Source organism: Saccopteryx leptura, chromosome 2 (assembly GCF_036850995.1).
Source record: "Saccopteryx leptura isolate mSacLep1 chromosome 2, mSacLep1_pri_phased_curated, whole genome shotgun sequence".
NCBI lineage: Eukaryota > Metazoa > Chordata > Mammalia > Chiroptera > Emballonuridae > Saccopteryx > Saccopteryx leptura.
In genome coordinates this window covers 8,114,951-8,133,989 of record NC_089504.1, presented here as the reverse complement: position 1 = coordinate 8,133,989, position 19,039 = coordinate 8,114,951, and the positions used below count along the sequence as shown (strand labels likewise).

General features: G+C 53.0%; 1 protein-coding gene across 2 annotated transcripts in view; it reads right to left on the bottom strand.

Annotated features, from left to right (window-relative positions):
• Nucleotides 1–56: 56 nt before the first annotated feature.
• Nucleotides 57–19,039, bottom strand: part of ENG (endoglin) — a 34,536-nt gene continuing 15,553 nt past the window's right edge. Inside the window, exons 3-15 of one of the 2 annotated variants that reach the window (XM_066367072.1) lie at nt 15,832–15,972; nt 12,177–12,339; nt 11,033–11,198; nt 10,619–10,745; nt 9,990–10,164; nt 9,610–9,749; nt 4,631–4,768; nt 4,345–4,383; nt 3,729–3,845; nt 3,144–3,395; nt 2,048–2,102; nt 973–1,074; nt 57–846 (exon numbers count right to left, since the gene is read on the bottom strand). In XM_066367072.1, the coding sequence (XP_066223169.1) occupies nt 722–846; nt 973–1,074; nt 2,048–2,102; nt 3,144–3,395; nt 3,729–3,845; nt 4,345–4,383; nt 4,631–4,768; nt 9,610–9,749; nt 9,990–10,164; nt 10,619–10,745; nt 11,033–11,198; nt 12,177–12,339; nt 15,832–15,972 (1,740 nt within the window). In that variant the 3' untranslated portion in view covers nt 57–721. The remainder of the gene's footprint in view (nt 847–972; nt 1,075–2,047; nt 2,103–3,143; nt 3,396–3,728; nt 3,846–4,344; nt 4,384–4,630; nt 4,769–9,609; nt 9,750–9,989; nt 10,165–10,618; nt 10,746–11,032; nt 11,199–12,176; nt 12,340–15,831; nt 15,973–19,039) is intronic. The other variant, XM_066367073.1, reaches the window with a different exon arrangement.

The following is a 19,039-nucleotide window of genomic DNA, read 5'->3' as shown; positions in this document are numbered from 1 at the left end:
ACCCAGAGTTGTCACCCTGCCCCCAGCCCTTCCCTTCGCCCAGCCCAGCCCAGCACTGGTTTCACGGCAGGTTTATTGGTGGTGAGTATATAGGGGCGGGCCCAGGTCAGGCAGCCTGGCCACTCCTATCTGCTGCTTCCTGATAGGCCAGAGGGAGGGGCTCTCCATGTGACAGTTGTCGGAAGGAGCTGGGCTCCCCCGTTCCCAGGCTGGGCGTCCCTGGGCTTCAGTGTTGTCCGTCCCCCCCCCCCCCAGAGTTGTGCTGAGAGCAAGTCCTGATGGTTCTGGGCCGGTCGTGGAGGAGGCACTTTGGGCCTGGGTGGGCTGGGCAGGGTTTGTTTTGAGTCCTCACCTCCTGCCCAGCCCAGGTCATCGAGGGCTGGATCCGGGTTAAAATAACAGGGACGCGGGTTTCTACAACAACGTGGACATACAGGGCAATGCTCTGTCTCTCTGTGGTCTTGGGCAGACATACTCCAGGTCCACTGAATTAGAAGGTTCTGCAGGGTGGGGTGGGGTGACCCCAAGGTGTTCCAAGCTGGTGCCCCCGCTGGCAGCTGGCCTCTGAGAAAGAGGCAGAGGGCACGATGCATCCTTGGTCGAGTGGAAGGGCTGGGGTCCTGGGGTGAGTTCATGACCAGTGGTTCCCAGCTGGTGGCTGCTCAGTCTCTCCTGCTGGGCACTGGCTGGCTGGGCGGCCCCCAGGGCTCCGGGGCAGGCACTACGCCATGCTGCTGGTGGAGCAGGGGGTGCTCTGGGTGCTCCCGATGCTGTGGTTGGTGCTACTGCTCTCTGAGGAGGCCGGGGCAGCCACCGCCACCACGGGCTCCCGCTTTCTGGGGGGACCTGGGAGCAGGGGCGGAGGTCAGGGCCCCGGCCAGGGCTCCCCACTCCCCCAGAGGCTTCGCAGGGCTCCCCCAGGCGGTGATAGAGGGGTCCTGAGCACTCATGGTGGGGGCCTGGGATACTCACGTGTGTGCGAGTAGATGCCCCAGAGCGCGGCGGTGAGCAGGGCCCCGATGAGGAAGGCGCCGAAGGTGATGCCCAGCACAGCGGGCAGGACAAGAGTTTTGCCTGTGCAACCAAGGAGAGGACAGCTGCGGTCAGCGCTGCTGCCTCCCTGGCCCCTGCCCTGGCTCCCTCCTGCGCTGGCCAGGAGCACAGGTTTTGGTGTGAGGTTCTGACATCTCTGACCCCGTCTCATCCAGTAAATGGGTTCATCACACCCATGTGATTGCTACGATCATCTCCTGAGAGGGCTGAGCCAGGCCTTTGGGCCATGCCTCTGCCTCCCAAGGCTGACGGAGAGTAGGGCCTGGGGGTCCAGAGCCTGTCCCTCACTGTGTGGCCCCCCCTGAGCCCTCTACCATGGTAGGGACAGGCAGAGCACCTCTGAGGGCCCTTTAGCTCTGCTCTTGGGTTTTCTAACCCTAACCCTTCCACACTCCTGACTCGTGTATGACTGTGAGCCAGGTGCCCCTTGGGCCTAGCTCCTCTCCATGCACTGGGGTTATTAGCCCTTGTCTCCTGGTCGTAAGCTGGGAGTGGGAGCTCCATCCTGTCTGGATTGGGGACAAAGAGGGGGAGACCCCCTACCTCTGCCTGCAGTGTCAGTGATGCTTCTGCCTGCTGGGGGTCTGGACCCAGAGGGAACTAAGAGGTTGGAGGGTGTTGGGCTGAAGGAGCACCCTCTACACTGGGGGCCTTAAGGGGAGGCCAGCACCCTTCCCAGGTGCCTTCCCTCCCATCCAGACCTGGTTCTGGAGGTCCCATCCCCCCACTGAGGTCAGTGTCAGTGAGCAACCATGGGGATCGAGACGCGCCGGAGGCCTGGAACCTGTCCCACAGGGTGGTCACAAGCGAAGGCTCCCCGTCTGGAAGACGCCACTGTGGGTGCTATTCCAGGCCGCTGGGGAGCTCCTGTCCTGCTCGCCTCCCGGGGCTGCTCTCTCTCCGGCCCTACCCGCTGCAAGCCTAGCCCCCACCCCTCTGGGCCATCTGTCATGCCCGTCTCTTCTCTCAGCCACTGGGACCCTGCAGAGCTCACCAGTCATACCAGGGCTGACGATATTCAGGCTCATGGAGACAGTCCTGTGAACATCCTGGGGGAGGAAGAGGGAGTGGTGTGGGCACCGCCCTGGAGAGGAAGCTTTCAGCTTTGCTCCCTGGCTCTGTGACCCAGACACAGTCACCCTAGGGCTTTGGTTTTGATCCAGCCCTGCTCTTTTCCAGCTGGGAGCCCTCGAGCAAGTCCTGGGGAGCCATGCTCTGAGAAGGTGTTGAGGGGGTAATCCTTGGCCGCCACTGGAATGTTTCTTGGGAGTCCCTGGAGGCCCCCAGCTCCCATGAGGATTGTGGGAGCGCTCACCCTGATCCGTTACCCTTGTGAAGGACTTGGAAAGATGAGCCAGGTTGGCCCAGAGGCTTGGGCTCACTGTGGCTAGAGGGAGAGGGCCTGCCCAGCACTGGCCCCAGAGGCTTCTCTAGGTTCATACAACCAGAGACCCTTCTGTGTGCAAGTGCCTGGAGGTGACAGGTGTGCCCAGGGTCGAGTGCCTGAGAGTGGAGAGCCACTGGATGGTGAAGCGCTATGACCAGTAAAGCAGAAAATCAGAAAGCTGTCCCTCTGGCTGAACCCTCTTCCCTGAGAGTACACGGTGATCATACTTCATGGGCAGATGGATGGATGACTGGGATGGTAGAAGGACAATGGATGAATGATTAAGTTGGATGGTGAATAGGTAGGTGGTGGGTGGGTGGGTATGTGGATGGGTGGATGGATGGATGGATGGATGGGTGGATGGGTGGAAGGATGGGTGGGTGGATGGATGGATGGATGGATGGATGGATGGATGGATGGATGGGTGGATGGGTGGAAGGATGGATGGATGGATGGAAGGATGGGTGGATGGATGGATGGATGGATGGACGGACAGTTGGTTGCAGCTACATATCCTACCAATGTCCAAGACACAGCAAAGCTATCAGAGGCTGTAGGTGGCAGAAAGAGTACCCCTGGTAGCCAGAAGCCACGCACTTGACTGTGGCTCTGCCCCTCCCCAGCTGATCTCGTATCCTGGGTCCTTCCTGAAACCCCAGAGCCAAAAGCCCTTGACAGTAGGCCTGGCCCAGGCCACACTCACCGTGAATGAAGTCCTGAGCCGCAGGGCTACAGTGCAGCTAAGGGTGCCAGCCTTGGGTGTGGGCACCATGTAGCCACGGAGGAGGAAGCTGAAGCGCATGTCACCATGAGGGCTTGGGGACAGCAGGCTCACACAGCTTCCCTTGGCTGCCTGGCTCTGGATGAGTTCCACAGTGTCTGCTTCAGGCCCCAAATCCAGCTGGCAGCTGTCCAGTTTGAGCATGAGCTCGGGGATCGATGGGGACACGCTCACCTGCATGAGTAGGCAAGGGGGACGAGGCGTAGGCAGTTACTCTAACCCCCCACCCCGCCTGCTCTTGTGAAAGAAGCTAGATTCATTCCAGAGTTCCTGCCCCTGAGCCCTGATGGGAGGACAGTCGTGGGCCTCCTCCCCTGGAGGAGGAAGTGACGTTCCAATGAGGCTCTCTGAGCTCTGCTTTCTCTGTATCTCCCCTCCACCATGCACCATGCTGGCTTACTCCTTCCTCTGAAAAGTTAAATTCTCCTCTTTTCTGTGCTAACGGTGGGAAGAACGGTTCTGAGAAATCTCAGGAGAGCTGGCAGTCCTCGGAGGTCAAGTCCATACCTGCACAAAGCCCTGTTGGCCCAGCTCAATGGTGTTGGAGGCCTGGAGGAACTGCGGGGTGAGGTAGAGTTCCAGCAGGAAGGAGAGGCTCTCCACGTTGATGCACTGCACTTTTTTCTGTGGGAGATGGGGGAAGACCCAGTCAGTCTGGGAGGCGCCCGGCCAGGTAGGTCAGGGGTGGGAGTACGAGCAGGCTTATTGGTCCAGAGGAGTTGCCTGACCCTCATCCTCACCTTTAAAAAAAATACCAGACTAATACTTATCAAGAGCTCTGCGCCAGGCCCGTGGGAAGGCTTTCCCCATGGCATCTCAGTGACTGCTCATAAGCAGCCCCATGGGGGATCCTTTCTTATGCCACTGCTCACAGACGTGACCTTGGGGCCCAGGAGGCATAAGTGGTTTGCTCAAGGCCACACGGCCCATGTTTGCTAGAACCTGCTGACCTGAGAGGCTGGGGACATAACCCTAAACAGTACAGAGGGGGAGGCTGAGCGACTGGAGACTCGTGGCAGGCCAGGATCAGGGCCCGAGGTTCCTAAGGCTGCTCCCTCCCAGGCCAGCAAGGGGCCCCAGGACCCTGGACCAGATGCACTACAACGGTGTCCATTCATCTCACCCTCTGCGGTGATGGGCTGGACAGGAGGTTGACGACCACCTACAGGAACAGAGCCAAGGAGCTGGTAAGAGCCAGAAACAGCCCCAGAGGGTATCCCACCCAATACATCCTTTTTTTTATAGATGAAGAGACAGAGCCAACCATGGCTACCCTAATCTTGCCATCCTGCTGAGCACCACTCCCCACCCTCCCCAAAGTCCCGGAGCCTGCAAGATGGAGGAGGCACCTCGATCTGAAGGGACACCAGCCAGGCCGGCTCTGTCACCTCTGCTGCCCCAGCTCTTACCTCATTACTGACCACACTTCCTGACATTTCCATGCCACAGCTGGAGTAAGCGCTGCGTAAGACAAACTGGTCATCTCTGTCCTCGGCCTGGCAGGTGGCATCCCGGAAGGTCAGGCTCATGACGGTGCACCTCAGAGGCTAGGCCAGGGTTGGGGGGACGCCGTCAGGAGGCACCAGGCTTCCTGGGCCTGTGCATCACACCCCAGCACCAACCACTGATCATAACCCAGGGCTCACAGCCATTCTGCTCCCTTCTCCATTTTTGTTCGATTTCGTCTACACCTTTTAAGACAATACTTTTCCTGAACTTGAGTCATTTTTGTACTTAACCTTGTCTTAAGCAATAAAACATGTGACATAATGAGTTCGATTTACTGCTTACTATTTTTCTTCTAATATATATTCAAATAAATGCGGAACTATTAAAATTTAAAAATTCATTGGAGTGCTACATACAGCTGCTGCTCCCAGCCCCGGGGGCATGTAGACCCCACCAGCATAATCCAGTCTCAGAACCAGAGACTCCTAAACCTGTGGTCAGCAAACTTTCTTTAAAGGGCCAGACAGTAAATGCTATGTTAGGCTTTGCAGATCATGTGGTCTCTGTTGTAATTCCCCAACTTTGCCTTCATAGCCTGAAAGCAGACATAGACAATATGTAAATGTGAGTGTGGCCGTGTGTCAATAAAACTTTATTAACAAAAAGACACAGTGGGTCCTAGTTTGTCATCTTCTGTTTTAGAAAAATCAAATCTTGGAATTTCTCAGTCACACTCTTATGATCAAAGCATCTTAGAGTCTTAGAGGTGAGTGGGCTGTTGGAGGTCCCACCTGAGTTCAGCTAACTCACACCCACTCCTCCAAAATGCCATCCCTGACAGCTGCTGCTCCCAGCTGCCCAGGGCCACCTTAGAAGACAGCAGCCCACCTCATAAAAATGGCTCTACACTGGGGGAAGCCCCAGTAACAGTGGGCCTAGAATTCAAGCACACTGACCACATTTCATAAATCGATGAGAGGCTGCATGCCCTGTGTTTGGGGGGAAGGGGGAACCTGTTCAGACCCTTTTCTGTATGGTTTTTTTTTTTTCCTGAAGTTGGAAACGGGGTGGTAGACAGACTCCCGCATGCGCCCGACAGGGACCCACCCAGCATGCCCACCAGGGGGCGATGCTCTGCCCATCTGGGGCGTGGCTCTGCCGCAATCAGAGCCATCCCAGCACCTGAGGCAGAGGCCAGAGCCATACTCAGTGCCCGGGCCAACTTTGCTCCAATGGAGCCTTGGCTGCGGGAGGGGAAGAGAGAGACAGAGAGGAAGGAGAGGGGGAGGGGTGGAGAAGCAGATGGGCGCTTCTCCTGTGTGCCCTGGCCAGGAATCGAACCTGGGACTCCTGCACACCAGGTCGATGCTCTACCACTGAGCCAACCGGCCAGGGCCCTTTTCTGTATGTTTTTAATTCTATACAGCCATATATACTCAGAAAATGTGTAGATTTTTTTTTATCAAATAGTATTATACTGTCCATGCTGTATCTTAGTTTTCTTACTAAACAATAAATCATATACATCTTTCTGTGTCTGTATTTATAGATCTAGCACATTCTTTTCAGTGCAATGTAATGTGTTCCAAGGATTGATGGATGGCAGTGTACTCATCCAGGCCCCTTGGGATGGGGCAACAGTAATGCCAGCATTGCTGGACACTGCACTGTCGCCCCCAGCGCCCGGACATCTGCTGGGCCAGCTGCAGGCTGTGGGGGAGGGGGAGACAGGCGGCAGAGAGATGGAGCTTCACACGGGCCCCTATACCCCACTCCCACACAGACTTAACAACAGAGTTAAATGTTCTAATAACCCTGAGAGCCTGGATGATTTGTTACAGTTCTAGCAGCAGACTCCTTGCTTCAGAAAGGCCAGAAGAGATCGTGAAGGAAAGGTGGGAAGCTAGAACGGCCCAATGTGTTCCAATATCCAAAAAGTTAAAAACCACTGTAGCCAAAATTTAAAGAACTACAACAAACTGGGATAAATTATTTCAATAAGAATGAAGGACAAAGTTTTTTTTTTAATCTATGTGAAAAGTTTTAAAAAATGATGAAAAATAACCAAGCCACAATGATAAAGGTTATTATCAGTCATAGGGAGCCATGCCCACACTCACTACTGGGCAAAGAAGTATAAATAAAACAAGAATGGAATGCCATGTTCCACCTCTCACATTGGCAAAGGGTTTTTTTAAAACAAAAATAACAGTTGAGAACTGGGGTGGAGGTAACAGCATTCTCATAAATCAGCAGTAAAAATTGGAATCATCTTTTGGAAAGTGAGTTGCCAACATGTATCAAAACTTCCAGGAAGTTTAACTAATTTTTTTTTTTTTTTTTTTTTTTTACAGAGACAGAGCGAGAGTCAGAGTAAGGGATAGACAGGCAGGAACGGAAAGATGAGAAGCATCAATCATTAGTTTTTTGTTGCGCATTGCGACACCTTAGTTGTTCATTGATTGCTTTCTCATATGTGCCTTGACTGGGGGCTACAGCAGACCAAGTAACCCCTTGCTCGAGCCAGCGACCCCGGATCCAAGCTGGTGGGCTTTGCTCAAACCAGATGAGCCCACGCTCAGGCTGGCAACCTCGGGGTCTTGAACCTAGGTCCTTCCGCATCCCAGTCCGACACTCTATCCACTGCGCCACCGCCTGGTCAGGCTGGAAATCTATTCTAAGGAAATAACATCATATTTTAAAAAGTTTCTGGCCTGACCAGGCGGTGGTGCAGTGGATAGAGCGTCGGACTGGGATGTGGAAGGACCCAGGTTCGAGACTCCAAGGTCTCAGGCTTGAGCAAGGGGTTACTCGGTCTGCTGAAGGTCCACAGTCAAGGCACATATAAGAGGGCAATCAATGAACAACTAAGGTGTCACAACAAAAAACTGATGATTGATGCTTCTCATCTCTCTCCGTTCCTGTCTATCTGTCCCTATCTATCCCTCTCTCTGACTCTGTAATAAATAAATAAATAAACAAAACTGAGTAATTCTGACAGAGGTCAAACAAAATTGTAGTAATATTCTTTTTTTTTTTTTTTTTTTTTGGTATTTTTCTGAAGCTAGAAACGGGGAGAGACAGTCAGACAGACTCCCGCATGCGCCCGACCGGGATCCACCTGGCACGCCCACCAGGGGGCGACGCTCTGCCCACCAGGGGGCAATGCTCTGCTCCTCAGGGGCGTAGCTCTGCCGCGACCAGAGCCACTCTAGCGCCTGGGGCAGAGGCCAAGGAGCCATCCCCAGCGCCCGGGCCATCTTTGGTCCAATGGAGCCTCGGCTGCGGGAGGGAAAGAGAGAGACAGAGAGGAAGGAGAGGGGGAGGGGTGGAGAAGCAGATGGGCGCTTCTCCTGTGTGCCCTGGCCGGGAATCGAACCCGGGACTTCTGCACGCCAGGCCGACGCTCTACCACTGAGCCAACTGGCCAGGGCCTGTAGTAATATTTAAAAAAAAAAAAGTTTCTGCCTGACCACTGGTACAGTGGATAGAGTGTTGACCAGGGATGCTGAAGTCCCAGGTTCAAAACCCTGAAGTTGCCGGCTTGAGTGTGGGGTCACCAGCTTGAGCTTGGGATCATAAACATGACCCCATGGTCACTGGCTTGAGCTCAAAGGTCTCTGGCTTGAAGCCCAAGGTTGCTGGCTTGAGCAAGGGTTCACTGGCTCAGCTTGAACCCGTGGGCAATCAATGAACAACTAAGGTGCTGCAACTATGAGCTGAAACCTCTTATCTCTTTCCCTTCCTATCTGTCTCTGTCACACACACACACACACACACAAAGTGTCATGCACAATGACATTTTCTGCATGTTTATTATATTACAGAATTAGAAACAAGCTAAATGTCTAAGAAAGGAGGGAGAGATAATTATGGCCTGTCAGTATGATGGAGTAATATGTGCTCATTAAACATATTAAGTACCTATGTCAAAGTTCTAAAAATACACTAAGTGAATATAGCTGGAGACAAACAAATACATCCTATATGACTCCCCATATAAGAAACACACAGAGAAAATATTCTAGAAGGAAACAAAACAAAATATTGGCAGCCCTTGTCTTTAGATGGAGAGATTGAGATTTTCTTCTTTTCTAATTTTTCTACAGTTTTTTGGGTTTTGTTTTAGGTTTTTTGGGGTTTTTTTTTTTTTTTTTTGCTAGAGGGAGTGAGAGAGAGCAAGAGGGAGAGACAGAGAAAGAGAGAGAGACAGGAAGGGATAGAGCCAAGAAGCATCAACTTGTAGTTGCGTCACTTTAGTTGTTCACTGATTGCTTCTCATTTGTGCCTTGATGGGGGTGGGGGTGAGAAAAGGGCCTCAAGCAGAGCCAGTGACCCCTTGCTCAAGCCAGTGACCTTTGTGGTCAAGCCAGCGACCTTTGGGCTCAGGCCAGCAACCATGGGGTCATATCTGTGATCCCACGCTGAAGCCGGTGACCCTGTGCTCAAGTTGGCAAGCCTGCGCTCAAGCTAGATGAGCCTGGGCTTCAGCCGGCGACCTTGGGGTTTTGAACCTGGGACCTCAGGGTTGATGCTCTATCCACTGCGCCACCACCGGTCAGGCTAATTTTTCCACGGTTTTATAAAAGCATGAATTTTTATAATAAATACCTTTGTTCTTCAAGCAGAAATCATATTGTGTAGGTAATTCTAAGTGACTACCCAACTCAGCCTGCATTTAGGATTAATAATGACGACCACCTAGTTGCTATTTATTGAGCACTTACTGTGGAACACATCTGGCTCAACGTGTCAGACCTCATTTCATTCTCACCACATGGTAGTTGTCATTTCCAGCCCCATTCTACAAGTGGGAAAACCAAAGCTTGCAGAAGGATGTGATTTGTTCCCCTGCCAGGGTTAGGACCCCAAGATTCTTAGGCTAGAGGAAGGACTAGTTGCCCTTGGTGCCAGCCTGGAGGGGCAGGGGTTCCTTTACCGAGATGAGATTTTTCTTGAGTACCAGAGTCATGTCATTGAAGCACTTCGGCTGGATCAGGGACATGAGCAGCTCCTCATTGCAGATCTCCTTGGGAGTGGTGGTCTGGACCGGCATGGGTGAGGTCTGCAGCCCACCGCCTGTGGGGTAGCAGAGGGGGGCCAGGTCACTGAGAGCTCGCTGCGCACCCGGCACTAAGCATCAACAGCCTGCTGCTCTCACTGCCCCCATGTTGCAGAGGAGGAAAATGGGGCTCCCACGGGCTGATGCAACCTGCCACACTCACACGGCCATGCAGGGATGTCACCACGCTGTGGCAACTGATCCACGGAGAGGGCAAAGGAAGGCAGGAGGGCAAGGAAAGGGAGACGGGTGCTCACCACAGCCGCTCGTCCGAAGAGAGATGGCACTGGCCAGAGGGAGCTCCACGAAGGATGCTACCACGCTGGCATTGAGCCTCCGGGCCTCCTCCAGCAGGCCTTGGGGTGTATCTGGGAGCCTGAAGCCTGACACATAGTTCTTCGGAAAGATCTTGAAGGAGTAGTTACCAGTGGTCTAATGACAGGGAAAGAGGAAGAGCGGGAGCCACCGTCAGGGGCACACAGCCTGGCTGGGGTGCTGCAGCCCAGCCAGGGTTCTGCCAGGCCTCAGTGCCACTTTCTCCCTTGCTTCTGCTGTTTCCTCTGCCTGGGTCACCTCCCCTCATCTCCTGGCTCCTAACTGTCCTTCAGTTCAGTGTGGGGTTTACGTTTCTAGGAACTTTCCCTGACCATGTGGGCTGGGTTAAGGGTATCCTTACTGGAAGATGGAATGTTTCCTGGAGGAGATGGCATCTCAGTGCCAGTTTGAAGGAAGAATAGGTAGTAAAGAGAGGAATAGGGTGGGGCCAGAAGTATCGTCATCACGTGTACTCAGGGCTGGGGTGCTGGTGCAGGGCATCTAGGTTCTCCGTTTCTGGAGCTTTGGTGAGGCCTGTGTGGGGCTGTATGGGTCGGGGAGCAGGACTCACCCAGATCTGCATGCTGTGGATGGCGTCGATGAGCCAGGACACGTAGGGTGGACCCTGCAGGATGAGCAAGGAGTCGGGATTCCCTGACGGGCAGCCCAGCTCCACCTTCACAGTCACTGTCCGGGGCCTGCAGGGAGATAGACCCGTGTCAGTACCAGCTGGAAGGCAAGGCTGGGTGGGACCTGACAGGGACGGGCCAGGCCCGCACATGGCCTGAGGTCCGAGGTCCGATAGCCGCAGCTGAGTTATTACCGTACTGGGTGGGATATAGGTGCGGAGCTACAGTTCATAGGGGCGGGGCACAGAATATACTCTTAGTTGGCCAGGGGTGGGGCTGAGGCTTGGACAGGGCGGGGCTTAATAGGGAAAGTATGCCAACAGGGCGGGGCCTGGGGCAGAGGCGGGCACTCTTACCTGGCCTCCAGACCCGGCAGGACCCTTAAGATGTGCGCCTCCTTGTGGCCAGGCACACCATTCAAGCGGCAGCCTCTGACTGAGGCCTCTGCGTGTGGCCGCCATTCAAGGGTGTGGCCCATGTCCATGTTGGGTTGGGGGCTGCAGGAGGACGGTGACCTCGGGGCTGCGGAGACAAACACACCTGAGTCCCCTCCCAGAGTAACCTGGCACCTAACACAGAGGCCCACCCTTATCCACTGTGAAGGTGGGGCAGGCAGGATGGGGTAGCCCAAAGTGGAAAACATGGGAGGACCAGGGTTCAAAGCTCCCCTCCACCACTTACTGCCAAATGACTCATAGAAAGTACCTGCTCCCCACCCCCTCTGTTTCCTCATCTGTTAACACAAGGTTCGTATAAGGCAGGGGTCCCCAAACTACGGCCCCCTGAGGCCATTTATCTGGCCCCCACCGCACTTCCGGAAGGGGCACCTCTTTCATTGGTGGTCAGTGAGAGGAGCATAGTCCCCATTGAAATACTGGTCAGTTTGTTGATTTAAATTTACTTGTTCTTTATTTTAAATATTGTATTTGTTACCGTTTTGTTTTTTTACTTTAAAATAAGATATGTGCAGTGTGCATAGGGATTTGTTCATAGTTTTTTTTATAGTCCAGCCCTCCAATGGTCTGAGGGATAGTGAATTGGCCCCCTGTGTAAAAAGTTTGGGGACCCCTGGTCTACGGTATGAACCGTGGCATCTGTTAGGGATGAAGCCTTGTGACCACCAGCACCTTACCCCGTTTGAATCTTTCTTATAGCATTTACCATAACCTAAAATTATGTAACTTATGTATCTGGGTACATGTCTATTGTCATCTCTGCGCCCTATGTCAGCTCCAGGAGGACAGAGTCTGGGACTGTCTCCACAGTCCCTAAATGCCTCGCATGGGACTTGGAACATAGCAAGTGTAAAATAAATGATATGGATGTACGTTTTTCCGGATCAAAAAACTGACAAGTAGCAATTTCACATGGTTCAGTCTAATATTTGGTGAAGAGATAATTACTCTCAGTTGCAATAAAGCACTGATTTGCTATATCCGACGTGGGACAAATCATGTCCCTTCCTGGAGCCTTAGCCCAGTGGCTGCAGGGGAAGCTGACCTTGGTCCAGATGGAGGAGGATGCTTTTGGGGTCGTTCAGCTCAGCGACAGAGGCGATGGCACCCTTTGTACCTGCCCAGTTGAGGAGCTGGCTCTGGGTGGTGAAGGCTGGCAGCTGCGTGGTGTTGACTCCTGGGGGCTCTTGGAAGACACGGTTGGGGCTCTGGGGAGACATGGGGCAACTCAGGGTGCTGTTCCCCGAGCCCCTGGTCCCATGCAGGAGGTAAGGAGGTGATCTGGGGAGGCAGCTGGTTGGCTGAGCAGTGGTGCCCAGTGCTGGGAATGCTGAGGCCTGGTGGATCTGGTCAGCCCATTGCCCCCTAACTACTGCCCACCCCACCCCACCCCAGAGCCAGATCTAGCCCCTCTCCCTTCCACACCTGGGGGGCTGGATGGTTACACATCCATGTTCATCCACCTGCCTAAAATTACCCGCCTCAACCCTCCGTAGCCACACTCATTCAACCCACACTAAGACAGGTGGCTACTGTCTGTTTTCCCCACACTCTAAGGGCTGTGAGGGACGATGTCTGCCTTGCCCATCCCCGCATGGTGCTCAGCATAAGTGGGCACTGAGGAATGTTTGTCTAATTCTGCACCGGATCCTAGGCCCAGCACTCAGGATCCTGACAGGTCAGCTTCACCCTAATGCCTGGAGCATGGTAAGGGAGGAACGGAAAAAGGGAGGGAAGAAGAAATGGATGGATAAATGAACGAATGAAAGACAAGGAGAAGTCCCTGCCCTGGGGGAGCTTACCATTCAGAAACTAGCGAAGCATCAAGTCATTTGAAACAACAAAAGACAGAGGATAGTATTTAATAAGAAATGAAGGAGCAAGCAGGACAGGTCCTCTGGGTGGACAGGGATGGAGATCTGGGTGACTCCGGCACCTCACTGCACCCACTGCCCATGCCTCAGAGGAGACCTTGGTGGGCTGGGGAAAAGGAAAGGGGGAAGGCTTCCTGGTGGAGGTACTCTGTTGAAGCCAAAGGATTCAGAGGAATCTGTTGGAGCCTTGGAGTTGAGAGTTCCTTTGCGGCCTGACCTGTGGTGGCGCAGTGGATAAAGCGTCGACCTGGAATGCTGAGGTTGCTGGTTCAAAACCCTGGGCCTGCCCAGTCAAGGCACATATGGGAGTTGATGCTTCCTGCTCCTCCCCCTTTCTCTCTCTCTCTCTCTCTTCTCTAAAATTAATAAATTTAAAAAATTTTTTTAAAAAAGAGTTCCTTTGCATTCCATTTTCAAAGCCAGGACCGCAGTGCAGAAGCAGCATCAGGGCTTCAGGCTAGATACTCAGGGGAACTCCCTGACAGTGGAAGCAAGCAAGACACCACAGAACCACAGGGCCACCTCAAACGGAGCAGGACTTTAACAAGGGGGCAAAGTGATGAGCACTTAGGTGGGGAAGCGCGCCCCACGGTGAAAGGGCTGGGGCCGTGGTTTAGAGCTGGAGGCAGTAGGAAGAACTTGACCCAGTCTGACCCTCACAGTCATGGTCTGTAAAATGGGGATGTAACAGGGATTAAAAGGCAAGGTGTTTGCCATTCGACTGACACTGGGTCTGCCCCAGGGGCCTGAGCCCCCAGCCAGGCTGTGGCCCCTCCAGTGGCATCCAGAAAGCTGCAGGCCCAGTGGCATCCAGGAAGCTGCAGGCCCAGTGGCATCCAGGAAGCTGCAGGCCCAGGCTAGAGAGGCTTCGATGGTGCACCCCCACCCTGTGCATTCTTAACCCCAGGAGAAGGTGTGGCCAAAGCCTTATCCTTAGGCTGCAGTGACTATCCCGCCAGAGGGCACATTTTGGGTTCCCTGGGACACCTAGGGCCCCCACTGGGCTCAGATGCCCTGCCTGGGCACCCCTGGAGAACCCGGGATGGGAAAGGAGGAGGAAGAATCCTAGCAAGGGCTAGCCCTCCACACGGCCTCGATTTCCTCCACTGGGAGCGGAGGGATGTACCAAATGGGTCAGTCTAGCTCCACATTCCTGGTTGGCCACCCTAGGGGGCCCGCATGCTGGCCATCTCTGTCTGTCCTTGTGGTGTCCCTAGTACCAGTCTGGATTCTTCCTTCAACCCCTGCCCCCATCCCCCATCCCCAACTTCTCTATGTCTCTGGGCCTGTCTCTCAGGCAGCCTGGACCTGGCTCTGTCTTTGGGTCTCTAGCTCCTCCCCCCAGCTCTGCCTCCAGTCTCTCAGTGTCTGTCTGTCCCACATGGGCCCTCCTTTTTCTGTTTCTATTTTTCTTTCTATGGCTCTCTCCTCCTTGATATCTTTGCTGTCACCAGTCTGTTCTTCTACCCCCTCTGCTCTCTCTGGCTGTAAACAACAGCTGCTCACAACTGGAGGTCACTTCCCAGGGCCTCCCATGCGGAGGAGGCAGCCCTGAATCCTCTTGCTATGAGTCCATGCCAGTTACCTCCTCTAGAGCAACTCATGCAAATTCAACAGTGCAAAGGACAAAATAAAAGTCTCTCTTGCCTGACCAGAAGGTAGCGCAGGGGATAGAGTGTCATCTGGTTTGAGCATGGGCACACCAGCTTGAGCATGGGGTCTCTGGCTTGAGCGTGGGATCATAGACATGACCCCATGGTCACTGGCTTGAGCCTAATGGTTGCTGTCTTAAAGCCCAAGGTTGCTGGCTTGAGCAAGCGGTCACTGGCTCTACTGGAGTCCCCCAGTCAAGGCACATATGAGAATGCAATCAATGAACAACCAAGGAGATGCAACAAAGAATTAATGCTTCTCATCTCTGTCCCTTCCTGTCTGTCTGTCCCTATCTGTCCCTCTCTCTGACTATCTGTCTCTGTCAAAAAAAAAAGTGTCTCTTAATCTCACTTCCCAGTCATAAATACTGTTAATATATTGTTAGATTTTCTCCTGACCCTTTTTTTCTGTACTTAAATATTTTTAAGTTTTATTTTTAATGAATTTATTGGGGTGACACTGGTTAACATAATTATAGAGGTATCAGGTGCCCAATTCTACAACACATCTCTGTACACTGTATTGTGTGTTCATTCTCCGTATTACATATTTAAATATTTTCAAATGCATTTGGAGCTTTTTCAATGACAGTGACAGGATTATTTTGTGGGATGTCATTGAGTTCAATTCTCCCACTGGACAGGTGGGAAAATGAAGGATGTGTGAGAAGTTGGAGTTGGCCAGGGTTGCCCACCCACCTGAACCCCATCCCCGTGTTTGAACTTTTTTCCTTTTTTTTGTGACAGACAGAGAGAGGAACAGATAGGGACAGACAGACAGGAAGGGAGAGAGATGAGAAGCATCAATTCCTCGTCACGGCTCCTTAGTTGTTCATTGATTCCTTTCTCATACGTGCCTTGACCAGGGGGGGCTACAGCAGACCGAGTGACCCCTTGCTCGAGCCAGCAACCTTGGGCTCAAGCTGGTGAGCCTTGCTCAAACCAGATGAGCCCATGCTCAAGCTGGCAACTTTGGGGTTTCAAACCTGGGTCTTCTGCATCCCAGTCTGACACTTGATCCACTGTGCCACCACCTGGTCAGGCCTGGGTTTGAACTCTGTACCCTAGACCCTGCTGCCTTTTGGGTTCTCTCTGTCAGGGCCCCAGAGAATGCACTAGTCAGGTCCTTCCCATGGCCAGTGCCTCCCCCTGGGGTTGGAGATAACACACTCACGAAAGCTAGGTGGACTGGGATTCCGGGGTGCTGCAGCCGCAGGAAGACAGTCTTGTCCACGCTGAGGACCAGGAGCACCTCACGGGACCGGGTGCCATTTTGCTTGGACATCTGGACAGTCAGCTCCAGCGATGATATTTCCTGGGGCAGGGGAGAGGAAAAGACACACACAGACCAGTCAGACTTAGATCAGAGTGGCAACCCACATCCCATCGGCTTTCACTCGGCTCCCTGCCGGGCCTGTCCACTCCGGCCTCCAGGGCTCCGCGCAGTGCCTGGCCCTCAAGAGGTGCCCAGAAAATATCTGCTGCATGATTGAAGGAGATTAGTCTTAGCAAATCCAAAGAGATAAAGAAATACATGGGATGAACCTGAACTTGATCCAACGGTCAATCAAGGTTTTTATTACTATTGAGCGCCTCCTGTGTACCTTTGCCTGCAGTGTCTGTGTGACTCAGAGAGTACTCTGTGTATTTTCTCTCTTCCTGTGTGGCGATATCAAGGCCCCCACCCCTCCCCAGTTTGCAGTATTCCTGTTGGCCTGATTATTTTAAAGTACTAATCCAAGAAGGGAAAAGAATCCAGCAACCCAGAAAGACTAAGCTCCCATGGAGAGAATGTCTGTCCTGCTCGAAGACTTTCTGAACCAGACGAATGGAAACACCTTCACCAAAGCGCTAACTCCAGCTGCTGCCAAGCTGACCCCAAACATCTCCTCTGACTTATCAACAACGAGATTTCAAGATGAAGAGAGCAGTGGAAAATTTTTTGATTGGACTTTTAATTATCTCCTGGCTGTTTCCCCAACTGATGTCACAGAGTCAGACAGTGTTTCAGCCGCTGGAAAAATCTACCCAGAAATATTTCCGTTACTCAGTAAAGACACCATAATCACTCTTTGTTTGTGAGTTTGCTCTTTGAAACAAAAGAGCAAATAATATTCTGCTTCCAGTGTTTCACAACGAACTTTTTCTTTTTCATTTTAATGAGCTATTTAGGTAGCTTATTTTTTGAAGAATTGCTTTGATGCTAATTTCTAGTAGAATGATTATTTGAAATTTATGTTTGTATAAGTTCACATTTCTTTTTTTTTTTAAATTTTTTCTTTTTTTTTAATTTATTCATTTTAGACAGGAGAGGGAGAGACAGAGAGAGAGGAGAGACAGAGAGAGAGAAGGGGGGAGGAGCTGGAAGCATCAACTCCCATATGTGCCTTGACCAGGCAAGCCCAGGGTTTCGAACCGGCAACCTCAGTATTTCCAGGTCGATGCTTTATCCACTGCGCCACCACAGGTCAGGCCTAAGTTCACATTTCTTGCTAATTCATGTTATCTGATGGGTTGATAACTTTTGGTTTTTGAAACCTCTCGTTTCATCAATTTTAAAAATACTTTGTATTCTAAACACTTTACAAGTTAAATACTGGATTTAATATCATATTTTGGTAAAATACGACATACAAATCTAAATATTAGAACTAACATTTTGTTCCAGGATTGTGATCACTACTTGAAACTAACAGCAGTGAAGGGAGACCCGCCGTGGTGATGTGGACAAAGTCCCCAGGCACAGCCGACCTGCCAGCACCTTTGACAGTGGACAGACCCCAGCTTCCCTACCTTGACTGCAGATGTACTGTGAGCTTGCCCAATCAAATATGATTGCACCACTCTGTATGTCTCCTGAAACCCACTCAACTATACATTTTAAATAGGCAAATTTTATCTCAGTAAAGCTGAGCTGTTGAATGCACAACAACAGTTGAATATCGGTAATTTCCCATGGTTCAACCTGGTCCACGCCCGGCCCTATGCATGTAGCTCATACTCTCCCCGAAGCCAGGTCAGTGGCTCTTCCATTTTACAGATGTAGCAGGTGAGGCCCAGGGAGGGAAACTGGCAAGGGACCTGCCGATAAGTGGCGAAGTCAGCCACCCAGTGCGTCTCAGTCTGGTGCCAGAGTGTCACCCACAGCCCTCGGACCCTTGGGCAGCGGGCCTAGACTGTGTCCTCCCTCTCAAAGCTGCCCTATCGGCCTGCTCTCACCCAGAGGAGCCAACATGGAGACCCCACACCCGGCAGGCAGATGGGCCTTGTGGTTTGGAGACCCACCTTTGGCCCCTAGGTGGACACCCCCAGGCTGAGAGCGCCGCAGTGACAGAGAGGGCAGCTGGGAGCCCGGCGCTCACGCTGGGAGGGAAAGCCCTGTGGACCTGCATTCTTGCTGCTGTTCTGTGAACGTCCCTGTTCCTCTGAGTCCCGGTTTCCCCATCTGTGTGACACAGGGGGTAGGGCAGGGCTGGGAATCAATACCATGTGGGGCTCTGGATAAGGGAAGTCAGAAAAGAGAAATAGAGGTCAGGGTCGGGTCACGCCGAAAGCGAGGGGACTAGGAGACAGAAACCTCGGGACCTTGGTCATCACACCCAGCTCTTCTACTGGAGCTCACGCACCAAACCCTCTACTCTGTTGCCACCAAGTCCCTCCCTGTCGATTTGGGGGCTAGAGGGCACAAGGACTAAGGACCTAAGAGAGGCAGTCATGGGCCAGGGCTACGCAGCAAGCGGGCAGTGTGAACCGGGAGGCTAGAAAGCGGGCTCTCTAAGATCTCTGAGCTCCCGGGTCCAGCCGAGCCCAGCTGGTTACCAGAAAAACCCAGCCTGGGTTTCCACAGCAAACATTTCCAGCCCGTGGCTCTGACTCATCGGTGTGGTCACTCACACGCACACTGACTTCCCCTCTGCCCTCCCAGCCTACAGCCTGAAGGCAGAGAGAGGGGCCGCCTTTGCCCCCAACCCCGAGCTCCCAGTCTTCTGAGGGCAGCCTGGGAATTCCAGGAGCCAGGCTGAGGCTGGCAGGGCAGCCACCCCTGACCCCCGCTCCTGACCTGGGCCAGCCTGGGTCTGCCCCGGCCCCTTCCCTGAATGGGTGGGCGGGAGGCCGTGTTTCTATTTTCGTGCCAGCATCCCACAGATGCCATTGTTGGCCCAGCGGTCGGTGGCGGGAAAGGGGGATTTCGGTGAGGAGGCCCTGAGCACTAGTAGCTACTTATAGAAAGTTGTTTCCAGCAATTCTTCTAGGAGTGGAGCCTCGGGGCTGCCTGCAGCTCCCACCCTCTTAGGGTCAGACTGGAGCCGGCCAGATTGGAGCCAGACGTCCCTCTGTCTACCCCAGCAGACTCGGAGGGTACACACAGGCAGGGTGGCAGG